The 22,110-nt window shown below is 40.3% G+C and overlaps 2 protein-coding genes across 2 annotated transcripts; both read left to right on the top strand.

The window, feature by feature from the left end:
- Positions 1-13,618: 13,618 nt before the first annotated feature.
- LOC138905034 (uncharacterized) lies at positions 13,619-13,945 on the top strand. The gene has a single exon (XM_070193538.1). The coding sequence runs from the start codon at positions 13,619-13,621 to the stop codon at positions 13,943-13,945; it is 327 nt and encodes a 108-aa protein (XP_070049639.1).
- A 460-nt stretch (positions 13,946-14,405) lies between these two features.
- LOC138905033 (uncharacterized) lies at positions 14,406-16,227 on the top strand. Its single transcript, XM_070193537.1, has 4 exons — positions 14,406-14,900; positions 15,244-15,394; positions 15,576-15,818; positions 15,932-16,227. Exons 1-4 carry the CDS (start codon positions 14,406-14,408, stop codon positions 16,225-16,227), a joined length of 1,185 nt encoding a protein of 394 aa, XP_070049638.1.
- Positions 16,228-22,110: the final 5,883 nt, after the last annotated feature.

Below are 22,110 nucleotides of genomic sequence, written 5' to 3'. Positions count from 1 at the left end.
TATCTCCTCAATATAGGAGTGTATGGTGCTTGAACTTACAATATAAGCAAAGAACTGTGTATTTACAGAAATGTAGTCATCCTCTTTATAGTGGAGGGTCCTACTTTTAGATATAATTAAAAATACATAACGGGAGAACCATGATAAATCAGCTTTTCCATAATTCCTGTCAGGATTCTCTCCTCTAGTGGGATTGCAACGACTCTTGTCCGTGAATTCGATATGGACTCGAGCTCTCGATCTTGACTCGAGCTTGATTCTGACTCGGAGTCTGGTATCGATTCGGGGTCGGTATCGGTTGGTCTATGCATCTTAGGCTCGATAATTTCGCCTCTCCCCGTAGTTCGATTTGGATACGAGCTTGATAATGATGCCGAGCTTGTCATTGATCGGTCCTTGAACTCGAAGCTTGATGACCTGACTTCGAACCTCGACCCGGTATTACGAAGCCGCCTTTCGATCAAAGTATCACCATACCGACCAGTCCATACAACGGACTAATCGATTTTGACCGTATACGGTCCTTCCCAGTTCGGTCCTAGTTTTCCTTCGTTTGGATTTCAGGAACTGAGGGTGACTTTCCTTAGCACTAAGTCCCAGAGTTTAAAATGGCGAAGCTTGGTTCTTCGATTATAGTATCTTTCGATTCGCTGCTTTTGGACGGCCAATTGGACGAGAGCAGCTTCTCATTTCTCATCCGATAATTCGAGGCTAGTGTTCATTGCCTCGTTATTTGACTTTTCTGTTGTATATCGAAACCTGGAACTGGGTTCCCCGACTTCGACTGGAATCAAGGCTTCAGAGTCATATACTAAGGAGAACGGGGTTGCCCCCGTACTAGATTTTGATATGTTCGATATGCCCAAAGAACTTCGGGTAGAATTTCTCTCCATTTTCCCTTAGCGTCGTTCAACCTTTTATTTAGGTTTTGAATGATAGTTTTGTTCGTTGATTTGGCATATACGTTCCCACTAAGGTGATACGGTGTTGATAATATCCTTTTTATTTTGTGGTCTTCGAGGAATTTCGTCACTTTGCTGCCGACAAACTGTTTTCCATTGTCACACACTATTTCGGCGGGTATCCTGAATCGACATACGATATGATCTCAGATAAAGTCTATAACCTCTTTCTCTCTTACTTTCACGAACGCTTGTGCTTCAACCCATTTAGAGAAATAGTCAGTCATAAAAAAATGAACTTAGCCTTACCTGGGGCCGACGATATCCATTCCCCATTTCATGAATGGCCATGGGGATAGGACTGAGTGAAGCTGCTCTCCGAGATGATGGATCATTGGTGCAAACCTTTGACATTTGTCACATTTTCGAACAAACTCCTTTGCATCTTTGTCTATATCGATCCAATAATACCCCGCCCTGATTATTTTTCGGACTAAAGAATCGGCACTAGAGTGATTTTCACAAGTGCCCTCGTGCACCTCACGTAGGACGTAGTCGGTGTCTCCTGGACCTAAGCATACTGCCAATGGTCTATCGAATGTCCTTTGGTATAATATTCCATCTGCAGTCAATGTGAATCGAGCAGCTTTGGTTCGTAGGGCCCTCAAATTTTTAGGGTCCAATGGGAGCTTTCCATTCTTTAAGTATTCAATATACTTATTCCTCCAATCCTAGGTTAAGCTTGTAGAATTTATCTCGACATGACCTTCTTCGATCACGGATCTCGAGAGTTGAACGACAGTCCCCGAGCTTATCTCGCCTTCCTCGACCGATGATCCCAAATTTGCAAATGCATCGGCCTCACTGTTTTGTTCTCATGGAACATGCTGTAAAGTTCATTCTCTGAAATGGTGAAAATTGACATGCAGTTTGTCCAAATACTTTTGCATTCTATCCTCTCAAATTTTGAAGGTTTTGTTTACTTGATTTACCACCAGTAAAGAGTCACATTTGGCTTCAATGACTTCCGCTCCCAAGCTTTTAGCTAGCTTGAGACCTGCAATCATGGCCTCATACTCGGCCTCGTTGTTAGTCAACCTAGTAGTTTTGATAGATTTCCTAATGGTGTTACCCGTGGGCGGCTTTAAAATGATGCCTAGCCTGGACCCTTTTACGTTCGAAGCCTCGTCCGTAAAAAAGGTCTATACCCCCGATGATGTATCCGATTTCAATAAGAGTTCTTTGTCAACTTCGGGTACAAAGGTCGGCGTGAAATCGTCCACGAAGTTCGCTAAAATTTGGACTTGATGGCCGTACGGGGTTGATATTCGATATCGTACTCACTGAGTTCGACGACCCATTTGGCTAATCGGCCTGATAGTTCGGGCTTGTGCAAAACATTACGAAGTGGGTAAGTGGTCAATACGCATATGGGGTGACATTGAAAGTACGGTCTTAACTTTCTAGAGGCACTTATTAGTGCAAGTGCCAATTTTTCTAAGTGTGGATATCTAGTTTCTACTTCTCCTAAGGTTCGACTTACATAATAAACGAAAAATTACGTGCCTTGCTCTTTTCGAACTAGGACACCACTTACCGTGATTTTCGATACTGCCAAGTACAAGCAAAGTTTTTCGTCTGTTTTTGGAGTATGAAGCAGTGGTGGGCTCGATAGATATCACTTTAATTCCTCTAATGCATGTTGGCATTCCGAGGTCCAAGCGAAATCGTTCTTCTTTTTGAGTAGAGAGAAACATTTGTCACTTCGATCTGACGACCTTGAAAGGAATCGGCCTAAGGTAGCAATCCGTCCCGTTAGCCTCTGCACGACTTTTACACTGTCCACGATGGCGATGTCTTCGATGGCCTTGATTTTATTGGGGTTAATATCGATCCCCCGATTTGATACCATGAAGCCGAGTAACTTTCCCGAACCGACCCCAAAAGTACATTTCTTGGGGTTGAGCTTCATGTTGTATTTCCTTAAAATCTCCAATGTTTCCTGCAAATGAGCCAAATGGTCCTCTGCGCGCAGAGACATAACTAGCATGTCATCAATATAAACTTCCATTGATTTACCTATTTGTTCCTCGAATATTTTATTTACTAGGAGTTGGTAAGTAGTTCCTATATTTTTAGCCCGAAGGGCATCACATTATAACAATATGTTCCATACTTGGTGACAAATGAAGTCTTTTCCTGGTCTTCCGGGTTTATTTGGATTTGATTATACCCGGAATAAGCATCGAGAAAAGTAAGGATCTCATGGCCAGCCGTGGCATCGATCATGCGATCGATGTTAGGCACTGGAAAAGAATCTTTGGGGCATGCCTTGTTTAAATCCTTGTAATCTATATACATTCTAAGTTTGTTCCCTTTTTAGGGACTACAACTACATTGGCTAACCATTCAGGATATTTCACCTCCCGAATGGACCCTATTCTGAGAAGTTTCGTTACCTCGTCCTTTATGAATGCGTGCTTTACCTCGGATTGGGGTCTTCTCTTTTGCTTTATCGGTTTGAACCCAGGGTCTAGGCTTAGCCAATGCGTCGTTATATCCGGTGGGATCCCTGTTATATCTAAATGGGACTAAGCAAAACAATCTATGTTATTGATAAGAAATTGAATAAGCCTTTTCCTGAGTTCGGGGGTTAATCCCGTTCCCAGGTATACCTTTCGTTCGGGAAAATGCTCGATTAGTATGACTTGCTTCAACTCTTCAATTGTTGATTGGGTAGCTTCGGAATCATCGGGAAGCACGAAGGATAGAGGGATCCTTTGATTATTATCTTCATCGATCTTCTGATTTTCTGGTTGGGTTAAAGTTGATGTATGTGATTGCTATTTGGCATCTCGTTCCCCTTTTGAGTCCGATCCCTGTTTTGGCGACGACGAGGATATCAGATTCGCTTCCTCGACGACAAATATTTTTCTAATGGCCGGTTGTTCTCCGTACATTATTTTGACTCCCCTCGATGTTGGGAATTTAAGAACCTGGTGTAGGGTCGAAGGTATAGCTCTCATGTTGTGAATCCATGACCTTCCAAAAAGTGCGTTGTACCTCATGTCGCCTTCAATTACGTGGAACTTCGTTTCTTGGATGGTCCCGACCACATTTATCGGCAGAATTATCTCGCCTTTGGTGGTTTCACATGCCATATTGAATCCATTTAGAACCAGGGTTGCGGGTATGACCTGGTCCTGTAAACCAAGCTGTTCTACAACCTTCTATCTAACGATGTTGGCCGAGCTACCTGGATCAATTAACACACGCTTAACTTAAGTTTTTTTCATAAGTACGGATATTACCAATGCATCGTTATGAGATTGTATGACTCCTTCTGCATCTTTATCATTGAAGGACAAGGTTCCTATGGGTGCGTAATCCTGAGTTCGAGATCGCGTTTCTCTCATAATCGATGTCTTAGTGCGTTTAAGCACCAGCCCTTGAGGGGTATCGACATCGCCGATGATCATGTGGATGACATAATGTGGTTCTTCTTGTTCGTTTTGCTTGCCGAAATCCCTGTTTTTGAAATGGTTCTTCGCCTTGTCACTTAAAAATTCTAGAAGGTGCCCTTTATTGAATAACCGGGCTACCTCCTCTCTTAGCTGCCTGCAATCTTCCGTTCTGTGGCCATGGGTGCCATGATATTCGCACAATTGATTGGGATTCCTCTGGGTAGGATCGGTCTGCATGGGTCGAGGTCATTTAGTGTCTTTGATGCTCCGATAGCCGACACGATGGCGGATGCATCAATGCTGAAGTTATACTCAGAATAACCGAGGCGCTTCCTTAGATCAGGTAGGCCTGTCGAACCCACTTCTGTTCATCAGCCCCCGAGACCCTTGACCTCGATCACTTCTTTTGTTGCTTTGTCCGGGGTTATGTCTTGATTCATTGATTATGTGGTTTCCACTATACCGTCGGTATCGGTCCCTGATCGGACCTTGTTCTCGATTGATATCTCTTCGAGCAGCAGGTTCAGTCCCCAACTGATTATCTTCGACTCTAATTTTTGTTTGGTACCGATTGTGTACGCTGGCCCAAGAGATAGCTAGGTATTTGATCAGGTTATGTTTCAACCGCCGTGAAGCAGTCAAACTTCGTTCGTTCAAACCTTGAGTGAAAGCCTGAACAACCCAATCGTTTGTGACTGGTGGTAGATCCATTCGTTCTATTTGAAAACGAGATACGAACTCCCTTAGCATCTCGTTATCCTTTTGTCTTATCTTGAACATGTCCGACTTCCTGGTCTCAACTTTTATGGCCCCGACGTGTGCTTTTACGAAGGAATCTGCAAGCATAGCAAAAGAATCGATAAAATTAGATGGCAAATTATGATACCATATCATTGCTCCCTTTGACAGGGTTTCACCGAATTTATTCAACAATACGGATTCGATGTCATCATCTTCTAGATCGTTCCCTTTGATGGCACATGTGTATGAGGTGACATGTTCGTTGGGGTCCGTAGTTCCGTTATATTTAGGAATCTCGGGCATGCGGAGCTTCTTCGGGATCTGTTTAGGAGCCGCGCTCGGGGGGAAAGACTTTTGTATGAATTTTTTTGAATCTAAGCCCTTCAATATTGGTGGTGCCCCCGGGATCTAATCAACCGTGGAGTTGTATGTTTCCTCATTTTTGTCGTTTGCTTCGATCATCCTTTCTCCCGATTCTATTCATTTGATCAGTTCTTCGAACATCTTAGTAATTTCGAGATTAGTCCCCGACTCCTGCTCATTTGATTTCACTATAGCTGGTTCCGTTGTATCGGCGATTTCTCGGGGTTGACTAGGCTCCGACCTTCTCGGTATTTAGGTTTGACTTTGCAACTGAGATATCGCTGCCTGTTGAGCTTGCAATATCTCGAAAATCATACGCAAGCTTACGCCGTTTTCCTCGACGTTATGGGTATCTCGAGCTGCAGATCGAGTGCCACCATGTATGCTATTTTCAGGTTCAGAATGTAGGTTCGCCTCAATGGCCACATGTGAATTAATGTCTATCGGCACTTGGATTTGAGCTCCAACGACGTTGACAAGCGGCCTTTCGGTACTGGGTGTCAAGTTGTTGTTCTCATCTTGAAGACCAGCTTCGTTCTCGATAGGTAAGGCCATTTAATTAATAGTTTAGTCATTGTTAATCCGAAATCAAAGACACTTCCGGAAACAAGCGCAAAACGGCGTGTTTTTGTAGATTTGTATCAAATAACCACTGTTATCCTTAGCCCCACGGTGGGCGCCAAACTGTTTACCCGAAAAACGGATAGAGTTGAATTTGTACGTAGTTCTAAGGATATGTGGTATAGCTTAATACAAATTATAAGGATAAATAGAAATATCAAATATGGATTGCAAAGAATGCAAAATAAACAAGGTTGGAAAGAAAATGATTTTTAGAACTAAGCAAGATGAATCAATTTATGAAGCTTAAAATAATAACTCCTCAATATAGGAGTGTATAGTGCTTGAATTTATAATGTAAGCAAAGAACTGTGTATTTACAGAAATATAGCCATCCTCTTTACAGTGAAGGATCCTACTTTTAGATATAATTAAAAATACATAGTGGGAGACCCATGATAAATCAGTTTTTCCATAATTTATGCTAGGATTCTCTCCTCTAGTGGGATTGCAACGGCTCTTGTCCGTGAGCTCGATATTGACTCGAGCTCTCGATCTTGACTCGAGCTTGATTCTGACTCGGAGTCTAGTATCGATTCGGGGTCGGTGTCGGTCGGTCTATGCATCTTAGGCTTGATAATTTCGCCTCGCTCCGTAGTTCGATTTGGATACGAGCTCGATAATGATGCCGAGCTTGTCATTGATCGGTCCTTGAACTGGAAACTTGATGACCTGACTTCGGACCTCGACCCGGTATTACGAAGCCGCCATTCGATCAAAGTATCACCATACCGACCAGTCCGTACGACGGACTAATCGATTTTGACCGTATACAGATTCATGAAATGTGTCTTAACTACTGTTTGTTCCACGAGGAAAAAATAATTTTGTTTGAAAATTTAGAGTCTTATTATCTAAATACAGCTAGACTATCAAAAGAATGATGGTAAATTTTATTAGAATACACGCAAAAGTTGGATAACAAAAGGATTGGAGTACTGCATAGCCAAATATGTAGCTCTGGCAGACTCAATCTAGATTCTAAGTATGGACAAAGTGTCCCCGCAATTGCACTAGTTTGTGTTGGTGGGTTTGAATGCGATGTGTATACACTCGGTTTTTCTCCTATCTTTAAATGGTTTGTGATATTCTTATAAATCTGACAAAAATTTGGGAGGGTAATATATGATAGTAGCTGATAATAAATATGATGAAGAGAAAAGAAGGAAATTTTGCTGTTTGCAGAAAACTGTCCAACTTGTATTAAACAAATACATATCCTAAGATACTGGAAAATTCCAAGAGAAAGGGACAAGAGCCTGCATGTGGATGTCCACATCTCCCTCTCAGTCTCTATAGTACATGATTTATAGTTCAGGCCACGCTTTATTCCCAAGGATAACTTTTTTTTATTTTTCCTTTTTTGGAATTCGATTTTAATGTCATTATTAGTTCGATTAAGTTAAATTCGTGCTGAATATGTTTACAAAGGAGTTAAGTCTTCTTACTAAACAATTTCGATTTTCAAAGCTCGAACTCAAAATATATGATTATGTGATATAAAAATAGTTTAACCATCCCACCCAACCCCCTCTAATGGTCCATTGTTTACTCTTTTTTCTTCATTAATTCGAAGGGTCAAGATAATTGAATTTTCTTAGGATTTGGCTCTAGCGACTTATCTTTGACCAGTATCAAATCGTCATTGTAACAAAACAGAATTTAAAGAAATACTTTAACAGCCAGATTAAGGCTGAAAATTGTGTTAGCCGTCTGTCCAATAGGATGCAAGAAGACCTCAATTAATTGAAAACGAAAGTCTTGGTTGGAATGCTTTACTGGCAAGCATTTCTGATGCAAACACCTCCACTACAGCTACAGTCTGTTTTTATTTCGTATCACATTAGAACTACGAAAGTCTTAGTTGGAATACATTTTGTTTATCTTATCAAATACTATATCTCGAGACTTGGACATGCACTGTACAATATTTCGTACTATGTACGTATACGTATGAGGGAGACATTTGGAGTAACAATAAAGTCATCTTTGTTTGACTTAACAATTAGACGTTCGAGCCGAAAAATCAGTTATTAATGCTTGTATCAGAGAAGATTGCTTACATTACACGTGTGATCTGTCCCAGAATCTTGCATTATCGAGAATATTTCATGCACCCAGACGCACTCTATATACGTATATCCATATGCATAAAACCGTTAATCATGTTGGTCCGTCTTAATATAAATTCCTATCTCTTGTACATTTCAAGCTCTTTTTTTTCACTCTTTTATATTTAATCTTCTCCTACTATTTTGTGTAGGTGCGAGAAGAGTGGTTGGGAGAGGCAAAATGGTCGAAAACCATGCGGTGGCAGCTAGGGGTGGTCATAAAAAAACTGAAAAATCGAACCAAACCGACTAAAAAAATCGATACTTTTTAAGTTTGGTTTGGTTTTGGTTTTAAATTTTAAAAACCGATCAAATTTGGTTTGGTTTTGGTTTTAATAAAAAAAATAATCAAAAAAATCGAACCAAACCGACTATAAAAGTGGCTATATAAATTTATTATTACACCATATATATATATATATATATATATATATATATATATATATATATATATATATATATATATATAAAGTTTATGAACTTTTATGGTACATATTAGTAATTTATATTTTTGGTCTAGTTCTTTGCTATTATAATAATCTAATTCTTTGTCTTCTAATTTGATTGATAGTTTTCTTTTGCTAAGTACAAGAATTTATTTCATGTTAAAAATAATCGATTTTTAATTGAGTACTTAAATTATTCATCACTATTTGAGTCAATTATCATCAATATATCTTGGTAAATAATAGATTTCTCAAAGAGCAATTAGTTTGATAGTGTTACGTTGAAAATGTAGTCGCCGGAATATGCGTTTGGTAGTGTATGTCTCATATTTAAAAAAAATTAATAAATAACAAAAAATAAAAAACTGACAAAAACCGATTTGATAAAAACCGACTTAATTGGTTTGGTTTGATTCCAATATTTAAAAAATCAACTTAATTAATTTAATTTCTTTTTAGAGAAAAACCGACCCAAACCGAATCATAAACACATTTAGCGGCAGCTAAGCTAATAAGGAGAAAAAGAAGGGAATTAAAGAGGAAAGCAAATGGCTAAGGGGAACAAACAGATTTTGTAGTCTCCCAAGGGATTTTCTCATTCTCCAAACATCCCATCATTACAATTCCTCTATACTACACTATTCACTCTCTTCTCTAGATTTGGATCTTATTCTCGTTTTTAATTAATATTACAGTTATCAGACGGCTTTTTACCCATCCTCATCGGGTTTTGTCGTTCAAAAAGCAATAGAAAAATAATGGCTACGTATTATTTAATTTCAAGTTCTTACCCTGCCTCATATATATTAAATCTCACATTTGACAATGGAACACCATTTGCGATCTTTAATAAACCCAAGTTGTAATGAATTAATCATTTTTCAATTGGTAACAGTAATGGGTTTATCGTTGCCACTTAACTGACATATAGATAAAAGAATATCAGCATTTTTTTCTAAGTAAAAATAAACAGTAAGACCCGTAATCGTACGTTGTTTTAATGATATATTTCGTTAATTGTCGCAATTTATGTTAAAAATGCAAAATAGAAACTACTTAACCGACAACACAAAAACTTTTGAATATATTGCTAGTATTTGTATGATCTCACATCTAAACTTTCAGTTGTGACAATATATGTATGTATACATTAGCGTACAATCGCGGCACTTTCTTAGATGAAACTATTAAAATTGACCTAAATCAAGACCAATACGATTCAGACATATAAAATTTGGATTTTATAATCATTAGTTGTTGAGAATGCATGGATGATTATGTTAATGACCGAGGATTTATCATATATCAATGTCGGGTCATATAACAAATGAAAATGCCCTAAATAAACGACAAAATAAGAGTACAGTAAACATAAAAGAAGAAAAAAAGGAGTATAGCATTAGTCAAATCAACTGTGGAAGTACATCACACACAATTCTCTAAACACCAATGGCCTTCTGTAATATGGTGGGTGGTTAAACCCTTGGCTCTTAATTATAGGGAATTCTCAAAATGTATTAAGTATATCAAAAGGAAGAGTTTTACTCTTTTAATAGTCATACTCGACATGAATTCAAAATCTATATAAGATTAGATTTGTGAATTTTTAATATGGAATGCATAAACTGAATTAAAGAAATGTATACTCACTTATCCACACTCAACAAACCTCTCCACCAACGAGTGCCTGACTGCCAAAGGGACAAGAGATTCCAAAATGGAGAGCATGAAAGAAACCCAACGCGCACGTTAAAGGGGAGTCTCGTTTTATTGTAGGGCCAAAGGTACTGATTGAGGAAGAAGGAGAAGAAAGAAGACTGAAGACTCAGCCACTAAGGAAATTAAAGTTGATTAAATAACACCAACAAGGGTTACCGCAGAGTGAAAAATACTCTTTCGATTTTTGGTCATAAAGTTATTTTTGTCAGGAAGCGCTTTAATCTCAATGTGAAATTTTTTGACGCGAATTCAAATTTAATCGGACCCGTCCGAATATTATAAGTCGAGGGGGAAAACCATAAAAAAGTTGATTGAACAATATTGGAAAAAATATAGACAAAGGAAAAATTTTGGGGGACCAAAAGCATCAAATCCAAGCCATAAAATCAAAGGGGCTGGATCACATTGCACTCCTAACAATGTGCAGACAAAGATTTCTACCCAACTTGTTTTGTGTGTGCGAGTTCTTCAAATACCTGTTACATAGTCCACCTATTCCTCCCCAACCCTAATAGTGTACATAAGATTTTGCGCAAACTGTGTCAATATGTCGTCACACTCAGCTTATACGCTGGGGTTGTGGCCTGGGAAGGCTCTAAGATTTTACTTTCTTTGCATATTGTTTTTTTATTCTGCATTATTTTCTATAATTACTTACGTTGAATTTGACCAAACTTTTTATAAATAATTTTATATAATTCCAATGTCTTTTTGAGAATAATCAAATGGTTAATTAGAAGTCATAATTCGAATTAAAGTATCACTAATTCAAATAAGAGGTGGCCATTATCCAACTGAACCTTTCTTATTCCTAGTTTAACTCTGTCGAATATTACAATACTTTCAATCAAAATTGTAGGAAAAAATCATCTTAATATATATCAATCTTGTGTGATTTTTATATTTCTGACAAAATTATCTTATGTAACGAATTTATTGACTTACAATTCTAAAGTAGTAACGTACTTGCTCCGTCATTCGAATTTCCACTTATACGGTTAGTTATTATATGGACTTAATTGCATATTCGTGAAAGAAAGGTAGTGTTTCTTCTCTTTGGTTTTAGACTTTTAGGAATCGCTATACGAATATAGTATAAGTTATAGTTTGAGTTTTGTGCTCTATGATCACCTCGAATTGCATACAGAGTACCTCGCCTCGAGGTCATGGTCAAGTCCTAACTTTTTTTTTTTTTTTTTTGAATTTTAATACAAAATACTATTTGCTTATGAATTGTGATCGAGATTGATTTTAAATATTGAATAGTCTATAAATAATCTTTAATATTTTAATACGTGGCAACACCCGAAGGCGCCATTAAATATCAAATAGTCATGATCATTGTGAATTTGTGATTGAAGCATAGATATGGGTGAGAGAGATTGAACCTACCACTTAATAATCTTTAGAATAAAAGTATATAACTAATTAATGATCTTATACTCAAAGATTTTTCCATTTCATGTACGATAATACTATGTCAATATAATATTTTAGCAATCAAAATCCTAGTTTAGATTGCTTAACAAAGAAGTGATCATGTGCACACTTAATTTGGGGAAGCTTGTAAGAATGATTCCTAACTCCTAACCAATTTTCATTCTTCTTAAACCTATTTTCGAAATCGTAGATAAGTTAAAACTCCTACCTTTAGTGTTTGTCCAAGTCATCACTGCTTTTCTTTTTCGACTTGCTTTTGTGATATTATCTGATTTGCTATTTTATTGGTTTCAGATCACCAGATGAGTACGTACTATATACCGAAATTATTTACCCGTGGCCTCAAACCAAATAATTTAACTATAAGCGGTATAAATCAAAGTGAGATGATATAGGAATTACATGAAGCATTAGTGTATAGTAGTAGAAGCTTATTATTTCAGTTTGTTAGTAGTAAGTATGTGTACACGTGGAATGTTAGTTAGGTGGTTAGTGGAAGTGAGTTGTCTATATATGTAGTATAGTTAGCTCAATGTAACAGAACACGTTTTCATTTTTCCTCTCAAGACAATACTCTGCTTTTTTTCTTCTCTTAAGCTCAGTTATGTCATTATCAGATTAGGATCTCCATTGTTGATTCACTCAAGTTTCACCATGGTATCAGAGCGGTAAAATCGCGATTGCGAGTTGAAATCATTGATCCTGTTCAAATTCATATCAATCTCAATTTTCGTATTGCAATTTGTGTGTAAGAGTTAACAATGGCGGCGAAAACTGACCTTGACCATAATCACCCACTGTTTCTTCACCCACCGGACATCACCGGAGCTCCGATCATCTCAATTCAATTGACTGGTTCAGAAAACTATTCCACTTGGAGTCGTGCGATGGAGATCCAGCTGTTAGAAAAGAATAAGTTAGGGTTAGTCGACGAAACTCTAAAAAAGGGGGATTTTGACGAGGAACTAGGTCATCAATGGGATAGATGCAACACTATTGTCCTAGGGTCACTACTAAAAATTCGGCAAAAACTGACCAAGGTCGACCGACCAACTTTGGTCGGTCAAAAGACCGACAAAAAAACCGACCAAAGTTGGTCGGTTTTTCAAAATATATATATATATATTTTTTTTTTTTTAAGAAACCGACCAACTTTGGTCGGTTTTCTTTGGCACAAAAATGCGGAAAACTATTTTTGAGTCCCGCAAAATTTATGTTTCAAGAAACCGACCAACTTTGGTCGGTTTTTCAATTAATATAAATAAAAATTAATATTAAAAAAACCGACCAAAATTGGTCGGTTAATTCGGCGGGTCATTTAAAAAAACCGACCAACTTTGGTCGGTAATTTTACTTTTTAATAAAACCGACCAACTTTGGTCGGTTATTTTCGTGCGAAAATACAATTAAAGAGTATAAATCAAATAAAAGACAATCTTAAAACAAAATGTACCAATGGTCTAGTGGTAGAATAGTATCCTGCCATAGTACAGACCCCGGTTCGATTCCCAAATGGTGAATTTTTTTATTACATAATTAAAATACCGACCAACTTTGGTCGGTTTTTTTTTTTAATTGACCGACCAACTTTGGTCGGTAATTTCAGACCAACTTTGGTCGGTATTCCTTTCCGACCACAAAAATACCGTCCACACGTAAATGATCGCATTTTGATCGGTTTTGGCCATTACCGACCAACGTTGGTCGGTATTTTTGATCAGTTTTTACCGAATTTTTAGTAGTAGGTGGATTATGAGCTCAGTATCGCAGGAATTGATTACTGGATATTATATGCAAGAGATGCGAGAAAAATGTGGGAGGATTTGAGAGAGCAATTTGATAAAGTGAATGCATCACGAGTGTATCAGTTACACAAAGCGATATCAACAATAACTCACGGAACAGACAATGTTTCAGTTTACTTTTCTAAGCTCAACAATTTGTGGGATGAGTTTGACAGCATGGTTCCTCCTCCATGTGACTGTGCCGGATCAAAGAACTTTATTGAATTCATGCAAAAACAGAAGGTATTGCAGTTTCTAATGGGCTTAAATGACAACTATGAGCAGGCTCGTAGCCAAATTCTTATGACCAGTCCAACACCAAGCATCAACAAAGCATATGCAATGTTTGTTTAAAGGCAAAGTCAGATGTTAGTAGCTAATGCCTCTGTACTAGCTGTTTTGCTAGCTGGTAAAGGAGGAAATTACCAAAGCTATCAGAAACCAAAGAGAAACTGGAATGTACAATTTGATTTTTGTCACATATAAGGCCATACAAAAGAAGGATGTAATAAGATAATTGGCTACCCTGAGGACTTCAAGAATAAGAAGAAAGGAAACACAAACACAACATAAAATGTTCAAGTTGAGAATCTTAATCCAAACTTTACAGGTATTGATGATAGAAGAGGAGAGATACCAGACGCAATAAGAGAACGGAACTGGCAAAGAGCACCTCAACTCATAACAGATCAGTATGATCAAATCATGAAGCTGCTCAATAAAGATATAACCCATTCCTTTATGGCTAAAGATAGCAAGGAAAAATTTGATAGTCAATATAGGAGCAATCAACTATATGGTAGCTGATTTAGGAATGCTAATAGATGTTAAGGACATTAGTCCTACAAGAGACAAAAGAGTTCACTTGCCTAATGGAGATTGTACACTTGTGTTACATGTTGGTAATTGTAAAATCACAGAAATAGGGGAAGTACATGATATACTGTATGTTCCTGAGTTTGCATACAACCTGCTTTTTGTGTCAAAGATAACAAAAGACTTACCATTTGTCTCCTTTTACCTCGATTTTTGCATATTCCAAGACCTCTCAAATGGGAAGGTGAGGGGGATTGGTAGGGAGAAAGAAAAACTTTACTTGCTGGTCCCAAAAGCTTCTCTTAAGGCTGTAAACAATATACAACCAACAGTTAAAGGACTAAGTGTACAAACAATAAATGAGGATATATTTCTATGGCATAAAAGATTAGGACATGCATCTCGAGGATCTCTAAAGGAACTGCTGGGAGATAAATTGGAAGATTGCAAGTCTGTAATAGATAGTTGTGATGTTTGTCCAATTGCTACGCATGTAAGACAACTTTTTCCATTTAGCAACACTAAATCTACTAGAACTTTTCAATTGTTGTATTTAGATATTTGGGACCTTGCAGTACACCAATATTTGATGGTAATAAATTCTTCCTCACAGTTGTAGATGATTACTCTCGTGTGACTTGGATCTTTCTCTTGCAATTTAAAAGTGATGTTATGATTGTTTTATGTCATTTCTTAAGCTGATACAAACACAATTAAATGGAATAGTACAGACAATTAGGTCTGACAATGGTGGAGAGTTTATGAATTCAATAATGTAAGACCTATGTAGGTCTATGGGAATAGTTCATGAGAAAACATGTGTTTATACACCTCAGCAAAATGGTGTAGCTGAGAGAAAACATAGACACCTACTTGAAGTTGCAAGAGCTTTCAAATTTCAAGGTCATAACCTAATGGAATTCTGGGGACACTGTGTCCTGGCTGCACCATATGTTGTTAACATGCTACCATCACATGCACTTGATGGTAAGTCACCATATGAGTTTTTCTTTGGCAAGAAGCCTTCTATTTCTCATCTAAAAATACGAGGGTGTTTATTATTTGCAAGTGCCCTACCCCAAGACTGATAAGTTTGCTAGTAGAGCTGTCAAGGCAGTATTTATGGGATATTCTGGTGTCACTAAGTGATATATCCTCTATGATTTAGATAGACACAAGTTCTTTATCAACAGAGATATAGTATTCAGGGAATATGTGTTTCCCTTTAAGGTTCAAAATGATGACTTAATGAAGCAAATCTGTCCCTGTATTCCCAACACTACTGATGATGATTTTGGTATTGAAGGTGCAAATACAGAAGATCCTATTGCTACAACTGAGCAGTTGTGTGTCTCAGATGAAAATGCAGATGATTTTATTCTTGCTCTTGAGAAATTACATGGTTCAGACAGTATTGCACATCACCTGCTACTAAAGATCAACCTTCTATTATCACTGAAAGCTCATCTCCTATAATCAGTGATTCAGAGGCTATCACAGCCTTACCTTCTCCTCCTATTGCAGGCACATATCCTAATCTCCTAAGAAGATCACAGAGGGAATCTAAGGAACCTGTCTGGCTGACATATTATATTACCACAAAGAAATTAGTTAACACTATCTTATATCCAATCCATAACTATGTTTCCTATGATCATCTTTCTCCTTCTTACCAGGCATACTTGGGTGTTTTGTCTTCTGTTGTTGAGCCCAAAACCTTTCAGAAAGCTTCTAAGGATGTAAGATGGGTTAAAGCTATGCAAGCTGAGATTCAAGCTCTGCAAGACAAAAAGACTTGGGAACTAGTTCCTTTGCCTTAAGGGAATACAACAATAGGTTGCAAAAAGGTATACAAGATCAAACTCAAGGCCAATAGTAATGTGGAGAGATTCAAAGCTAGGTTGGCAGCTAAAGGCTACAATCAAAGGGAGGGTCTTGATTACAATGAGACCTTATCTCCTATAGTGAAGATCACCACTGTGAGAATTGTACTTTCCTTGGTAGCAATGCACAATTGGTCAATCCATCAACTAGATGTATATAATGTATTTTTGCAAGGTGACTTACATGATGAGGTCTATATGCACTTGCCACAGGGTTTTACAAGTCAGGGAGAGTCTGGGTTAGTATGTAGACTTGTAAAATCTCTCTATGGTCTAAAACAAGCAAACAGACAGTGGAACTTAAAGCTAACAGAGGCTATGGTGCAGTCTGAGTTCAAACAAAGTAACCTAGATCATCCATTGTTCATCAACAGGAATGGAACATATATAGTGGTGATACTGATATATGTGGATGATATGTTGGTTACAGGAAACAATCTACAGTTGATTGAAACCACCAAAGACTCCTTACAGCAGGCCTTCAAGATCAAAGATTTGGGTGAATTAAAATTCTTTCTTGGCATGGAGTTCAATAGGTCTAACAAGGGTATTTTGATCAACCAAAGAAAATATGCACTAGAAATAATATCAGATTTGGGATTAGGTGGACAAAACCAGCTTGGATTCCATTAGAGGCAAATGTCAAGTTGACAGTTCCAGAACTGGATCAATTGGTGGGTATAACAGAAGATCAACTGTTGGAGGATGCATGTCAATATCATAAACTCATCGGGAAGCTGTTGTATCTGACTATGTCCAGGCCAAACATTGCATTCTCAGTACAGACTCTTAACTAGTTTGTGCAACAACCAAAGAAGTCTCATTGGGATGTAACTATAAGAGTGGTGAAATACATTAAAAGGGAACTAGGACTAGGAATCTTATTGAGCAGTCAAAGTTCAAATGAGCTCAATATTTTTTGTGATGCTGATTGGGCCTCATGTCCTAACACTAGGAAGTGAGTGTCAGGATATCTAATTAAGTATGGAGAATCCCTAGTTTCATGAAAATCCAAGAAGCAAAACACAGTCTCTAAAAGCTCAGCTGAAGCTGAGTATAGAAGCATGGTCAGTGCAGTCTCAGAAATTGTTTGGCTAACAACATTGCTAAAGGAGTTGGGAATAGAAGTAAAATTGCCAGTACATGTGCATAGTGATAGCAAGGCTGCTATACAAATAGCAGCAAAACGATGGCCGTGCGATCCGTCGAGTTATCATGAATCATCGCAGCAACGGGCAGAGCCCGCGTCGACCTTTTATCTAATAAATGCATCCCTTCCAGAAGTCGGGGTTTGTTGCACGTATTAGCTCTAGAATTACTACGGTTATCCGAGTAGTAGATACCATCAAACAAACTATAACTGATTTAATGAGCCATTCGCAGTTTCACAGTCTGAATTTGTTCATACTTACTGTTACGCGGCGCCTTCCTGAAGTTCCTTGGAAGGGCGACGTAAGGCTAGGCAACCGATGTCAGTACGGTTGCTGTCCGCCAACTGAGGTCCCCTCCGTACGCTAGACTAGATTGTCAGTGCCGTACGGGAAAACCAATGTCATGAGCAATTGAAAGAGAGCAGAAAAGAGAATTGAGAATGAAAGAAAGCTTGATTGCATTGAATGAAAGCTATTACAGAAAACAAGACGGTGTCGGGGGGGAGAGACACCAGTACAGAGAATTGTTTGCTTGCTTGAAAGTTTTGATTGCTTGGTCCCCCTTAATAATGCTTAAAAAAAATAAACCAAAGTTACATGACTAGACCTATGAAAGCTGGAAAATCACACTTAAAGAAAATGCAGCAAAACTACTCTATATTTACAATGAAAAGGACTTAGTCTTCTACAAAGCAGCAGCAAGTCCGTTGGCAGCAACTTTGTCTTTAGCATCAGGGTCTGCGCGCGCGGCATTGTCTGCGCGCGCGGCGCTGTTGGCTTTTGCCTGTGGCTGGGCGCTGGCGATGGCTATCGGTGGGGCGACAGAGGCACATGCGCGCTTGTCACTTGGAGCTGCCGAGACCACGGGGCCGACCGTGGCGACGGGCGTTGGGAGGCTGGCCAGGACGCCACGGGGCGCGTCCAAGGGATCATGGGGCATGGCTGGAAAGCCGCCCATGACATTCTCCCCCACCTGAGTTGGCGACGTCCTCGGCGCCTTCCTTGCAAGGTAATCATCAATCAGGCTCTTGTAGGCTTTGAGGTTTGTTCCCCTCTCCCAAGTATTCTCCTCTGCATCACATCCCTGCCATTTCACCAAGAACTCCTGGTGATCTTTTCTTGAGGCGTGAATCACTCGATCATCAAGAATAGCTTCAGCACGCCTTTTTCCGGTTGAATTGGGGCCTCGAATACTTGGTATTGTGAGTTGGCTTCGTGAAGGATCCTCCATATCTTCCCGAAAAGGTTTCAGGAGACTGACATGGAAAACAGGATGGATTTTCCACCAAGCTGGGGTATCCACCCGGTATGCAACTTTCCCAATGCGCCTTTCAATGGACAAGGGTCCAATATATTTTTGCAATAGGCGAGGGTCATGGACCCCTGCAAACAAGTACCGCTTTGGGATTTTGACCATCACTTTGTCTCCCACCTGGTATTCCACAAAGCGGCGATTCTGATCAGCATGCCTCTTCATCCGCTTTTGGGCTTTGACAAGATAGCTCCGCACTATCTCCAAATTTTGCTTCCATTCTTTTGAGAAGCTGGCAGCCCGAGGAGATTTTGACATGTTTGGTGCGTTCACTGTGTGTGGGAGTAGCGGTTGCTGTCCGGTAACAATTTCAAAAGCGCTTTTGTTGGTACTTGAGCTCTTTTGTGAATTGAAACACAGTTGAGCAGCATCCAGAAGCTTCACCCAATTCTTCTGCGATCCGGTCACAAAGTGCCGGAGATATTCCTCTAGCATGCCATTGAATCGCTCCGTCTGGCCATCAGATTGCGGATGAAAACTTGAGCTATGACTCAATTTTGACCCGAGGCACTTAAAGAGTTGGGTCCAAAAATTGCTAGTGAAGCGTGAGTCGCGATCACTAACAATGTCTTTAGGTAAGCCCCAATACTTGACGACATGAGAGAAGAATAGTCGAGCTGTATCTTCTGCTGATATATATTGTGGGGCTGCTATAAAGGTAGCATACTTGGAAAACCGATCCACCACAACCAAGATAGTTGTGAGATCTCCGACCTTGGGCAATCCGGTGATGAAGTCCAGGGAAACGCTTTCCCAAGGTCTTTTTGGTACAGCTAGTGGTTCCAAGAGCCCTGCCTGCGTCAAGCGGTCTGACTTATCTTTCTGGCATACTAGACAAGTCTTCACATACTGAGCGACGTCATCGACCATTTGAGGCCAATAATATGCACGGCGAAGCAATGCCATGGTGCGTTCCTCGCCGGGATGACCGGCCCACAAAGTATCGTGGCATTCTGCAAGAAGAGTCCGTCGCAGATCTCCTCCTTTAGGAACATAAAGTCGGTTCCCTTTCACCTTCAGGAACCCATCTTCGGTGTAGAACTGGCGAGTCTTGCCCTGTCCTACCAAATCAACCAAATACTGTGCAGCAGGATCCTTGATGAGTAGATCCTGTATCTGGTCTTTTATGGTGGTGGTTACTTCGCTTCCCTTTAGGGCGGCGAGTACACACATCGATGCTAGATCAGCTCTCCGACTGAGTGCATCAGCAACATGATTGGTCTTTCCACTTCGGTACTCCAGGTTGAAGTGAAATTCCACTAGGAGTTCCTGCCACCTAGCCTGTCGTCCATTCAGCTTTGGCTGGGTCATGAAATGGCTAACGGCTGTGTTGTCTGTCTTGACCACGAATGGGGCTCCCAGTAGATAATGCCTCCAAAGGCGTAAGCAATGAACGACATCCAATAATTCTTTCTCATGGGCGGCATAGCGTCGCTCTGCATCCTTCAGTTTCCGGCTCTCGTACGCTACGGGATGCCCTTCTTGTAGCAATACTCCACCAAGTGCATAGTCGGAGGCATCCGTTTGCACTTCGAATGGCTTGGCCAAGTCAGGGAGGGCCAAGACTGGGCTACTGGACATAGCCATCTTCAATGCGTCGAAGGCCTTTGCCCGCTTGGGGCCCCAATCCCACGGGGTGGCCTTCTTGAGAAGTTCTGTCAGCGGCACTGCAATGAGGGAGTAACTTTTCACAAACCGCCGATAGAAGTTGCATAGGCCAAGGAACGACCTCAAGGCATGTATATCCTTAGGAGGCGGCCATTCTGTAATGGCCTGAATCTTCTGCTGGTCCATCTTGATCCTCCCTTCCTTGATGACATGTCCGAGGAAGTCAATTTGTTTCTGAGCAAAGGAGCATTTGGATAGCTTCGCATATAGTTCGTGCTCCCGCAATCGGGCTAGGACCTTCCGCAAATGCTCCAGGTGTTCTTCTAGTGTCTGGCTATATACCACAATGTCATCCAAATAAACCACGACGAATTCATCAATGTATTCTCGGAAGACTTGGTTCATCAAGGTGCAAAATGTGGCTGGCGCGTTAGTCAAGCCAAAGGGCATAACCAGGAAGTCGTACGACCCATATCTTGTCACACAGGTCGTCTTGTGCTCATCACCATCGGCAATCCGAACTTGCCAATAACCTGTCCTCAGGTCTATTTTGGTGAATACCGTCGCACCACCCAGTCTATCAAACAAGTCTGCCATTAGCGGAATAGGGTACTTGTTTTTCACGGTGATTTTGTTTAGAGCCCGGTAATCCACGCAGAGTCGCAAACTACCATCATGTTTCTTTTGGAATAGCACAGGGGACCCGTATGGGGACTTAGAGGGCACAATGATCCCTGTGTCTAGCATTTCCGTCAATTGTCTCCGAAGCTCGGCGAGTTCGGGTTGTGACATTCTGTATGGCGCCCGGGCAGGTGGCTTCGCACCCGGCACCAACTCAATCTCATGGTCCACAGTTCGCCTAGGCGGAAGACGCTTTGGCATGTCTTGTGGCATGATGTCTTCAAATTCCAGAAGCAACTCCTTCACGGGTGCAGGAATGGGACCCGAGGAGCGTTCTATATCTTCCATGCAGAGGGTAGCCAGGAACGTGGGTTCATGTCTTTTTACCCCCTTCTTCAACTGCAAGGCCGAGATGTTCTCGGCTGCCATCTTCATGGGAATGCACGGAATAATGCAGGGCTTGGCCCCATTTGCCCCCATCATCAGTAGCATGTCTGCATACGGTGCGGGCATGGTATTGGTCTGTCTCAGGAATTCCAACCCCACGATTAACTCAAAGTCATCTATGATCACTACGCGCAGGTTGAACTTTCCTTCATAAGGGCCAAGCTTCACTGGTACTTCTTTGGCTATTCCACCCACTGGTTGAGGTGGTGAGTTGATAGCCTTCACACGACCTTTGCCCTTTCCTACGACTAGTCCAAGACGCTCCACCTGAGTCGAGGCTAAGTAGTTGTGGGTGGCACCTGTGTCTATCATTGCCCGAATGGGCTTGCCATTTACCTTCATGTCAACGAACATTAGGGTCCTCTCTTGATGAGGAGGAGTCCTCAAATTCGCCTTCTTATTTCCTTTCCTGGCAATTGGACAGGGGTCCTTCTTCTTGCGGATACCGGCACTGGTACCCGCTAAGGGCTCAGAAATGGAGCCAACAATTGCATTGAATGCACCTACTGGCTCGGTCTGGTCCGCATCATCGGCGTCGTCATCCGTCCCATCCTCAAAAGCTTGATGGGCATTCATCTGTGCATGTGGACATTCATTATTCCAATGTGGTCCGCCGCAATGGCGACATCCTGAGGGGGGCTTCCTCCCCCGATCATTGTTGTTAGATGCAGCACTAGTACT

The sequence above is a fragment of the Nicotiana tomentosiformis genome, chromosome 2, assembly GCF_000390325.3.
Source record: "Nicotiana tomentosiformis chromosome 2, ASM39032v3, whole genome shotgun sequence".
NCBI classification, from domain to species: domain Eukaryota; kingdom Viridiplantae; phylum Streptophyta; class Magnoliopsida; order Solanales; family Solanaceae; genus Nicotiana; species Nicotiana tomentosiformis.
The sequence above is the reverse complement of the archived record's forward strand: the minus strand, read 5'-3'. Positions and strand labels throughout refer to the sequence as shown.

Coding starts and splice junctions, on each gene's coding strand:
- LOC138905034 (XM_070193538.1), top strand. CDS start 13,619: ATGTGGGAGGATTTGAGAGAGCAATTTGATAAAGTGAATGCATCACGA.
- LOC138905033 (XM_070193537.1), top strand. CDS start 14,406: ATGCTAATAGATGTTAAGGACATTAGTCCTACAAGAGACAAAAGAGTT. Junction 14,901..15,243: donor TTTGTCCAATTGCTACGCAT/GTAAGACAACTT, acceptor TATACACCTCAG/CAAAATGGTGTAGCTGAGAG. Junction 15,395..15,575: donor ACCATCACATGCACTTGATG/GTAAGTCACCAT, acceptor TCTATGATTTAG/ATAGACACAAGTTCTTTATC.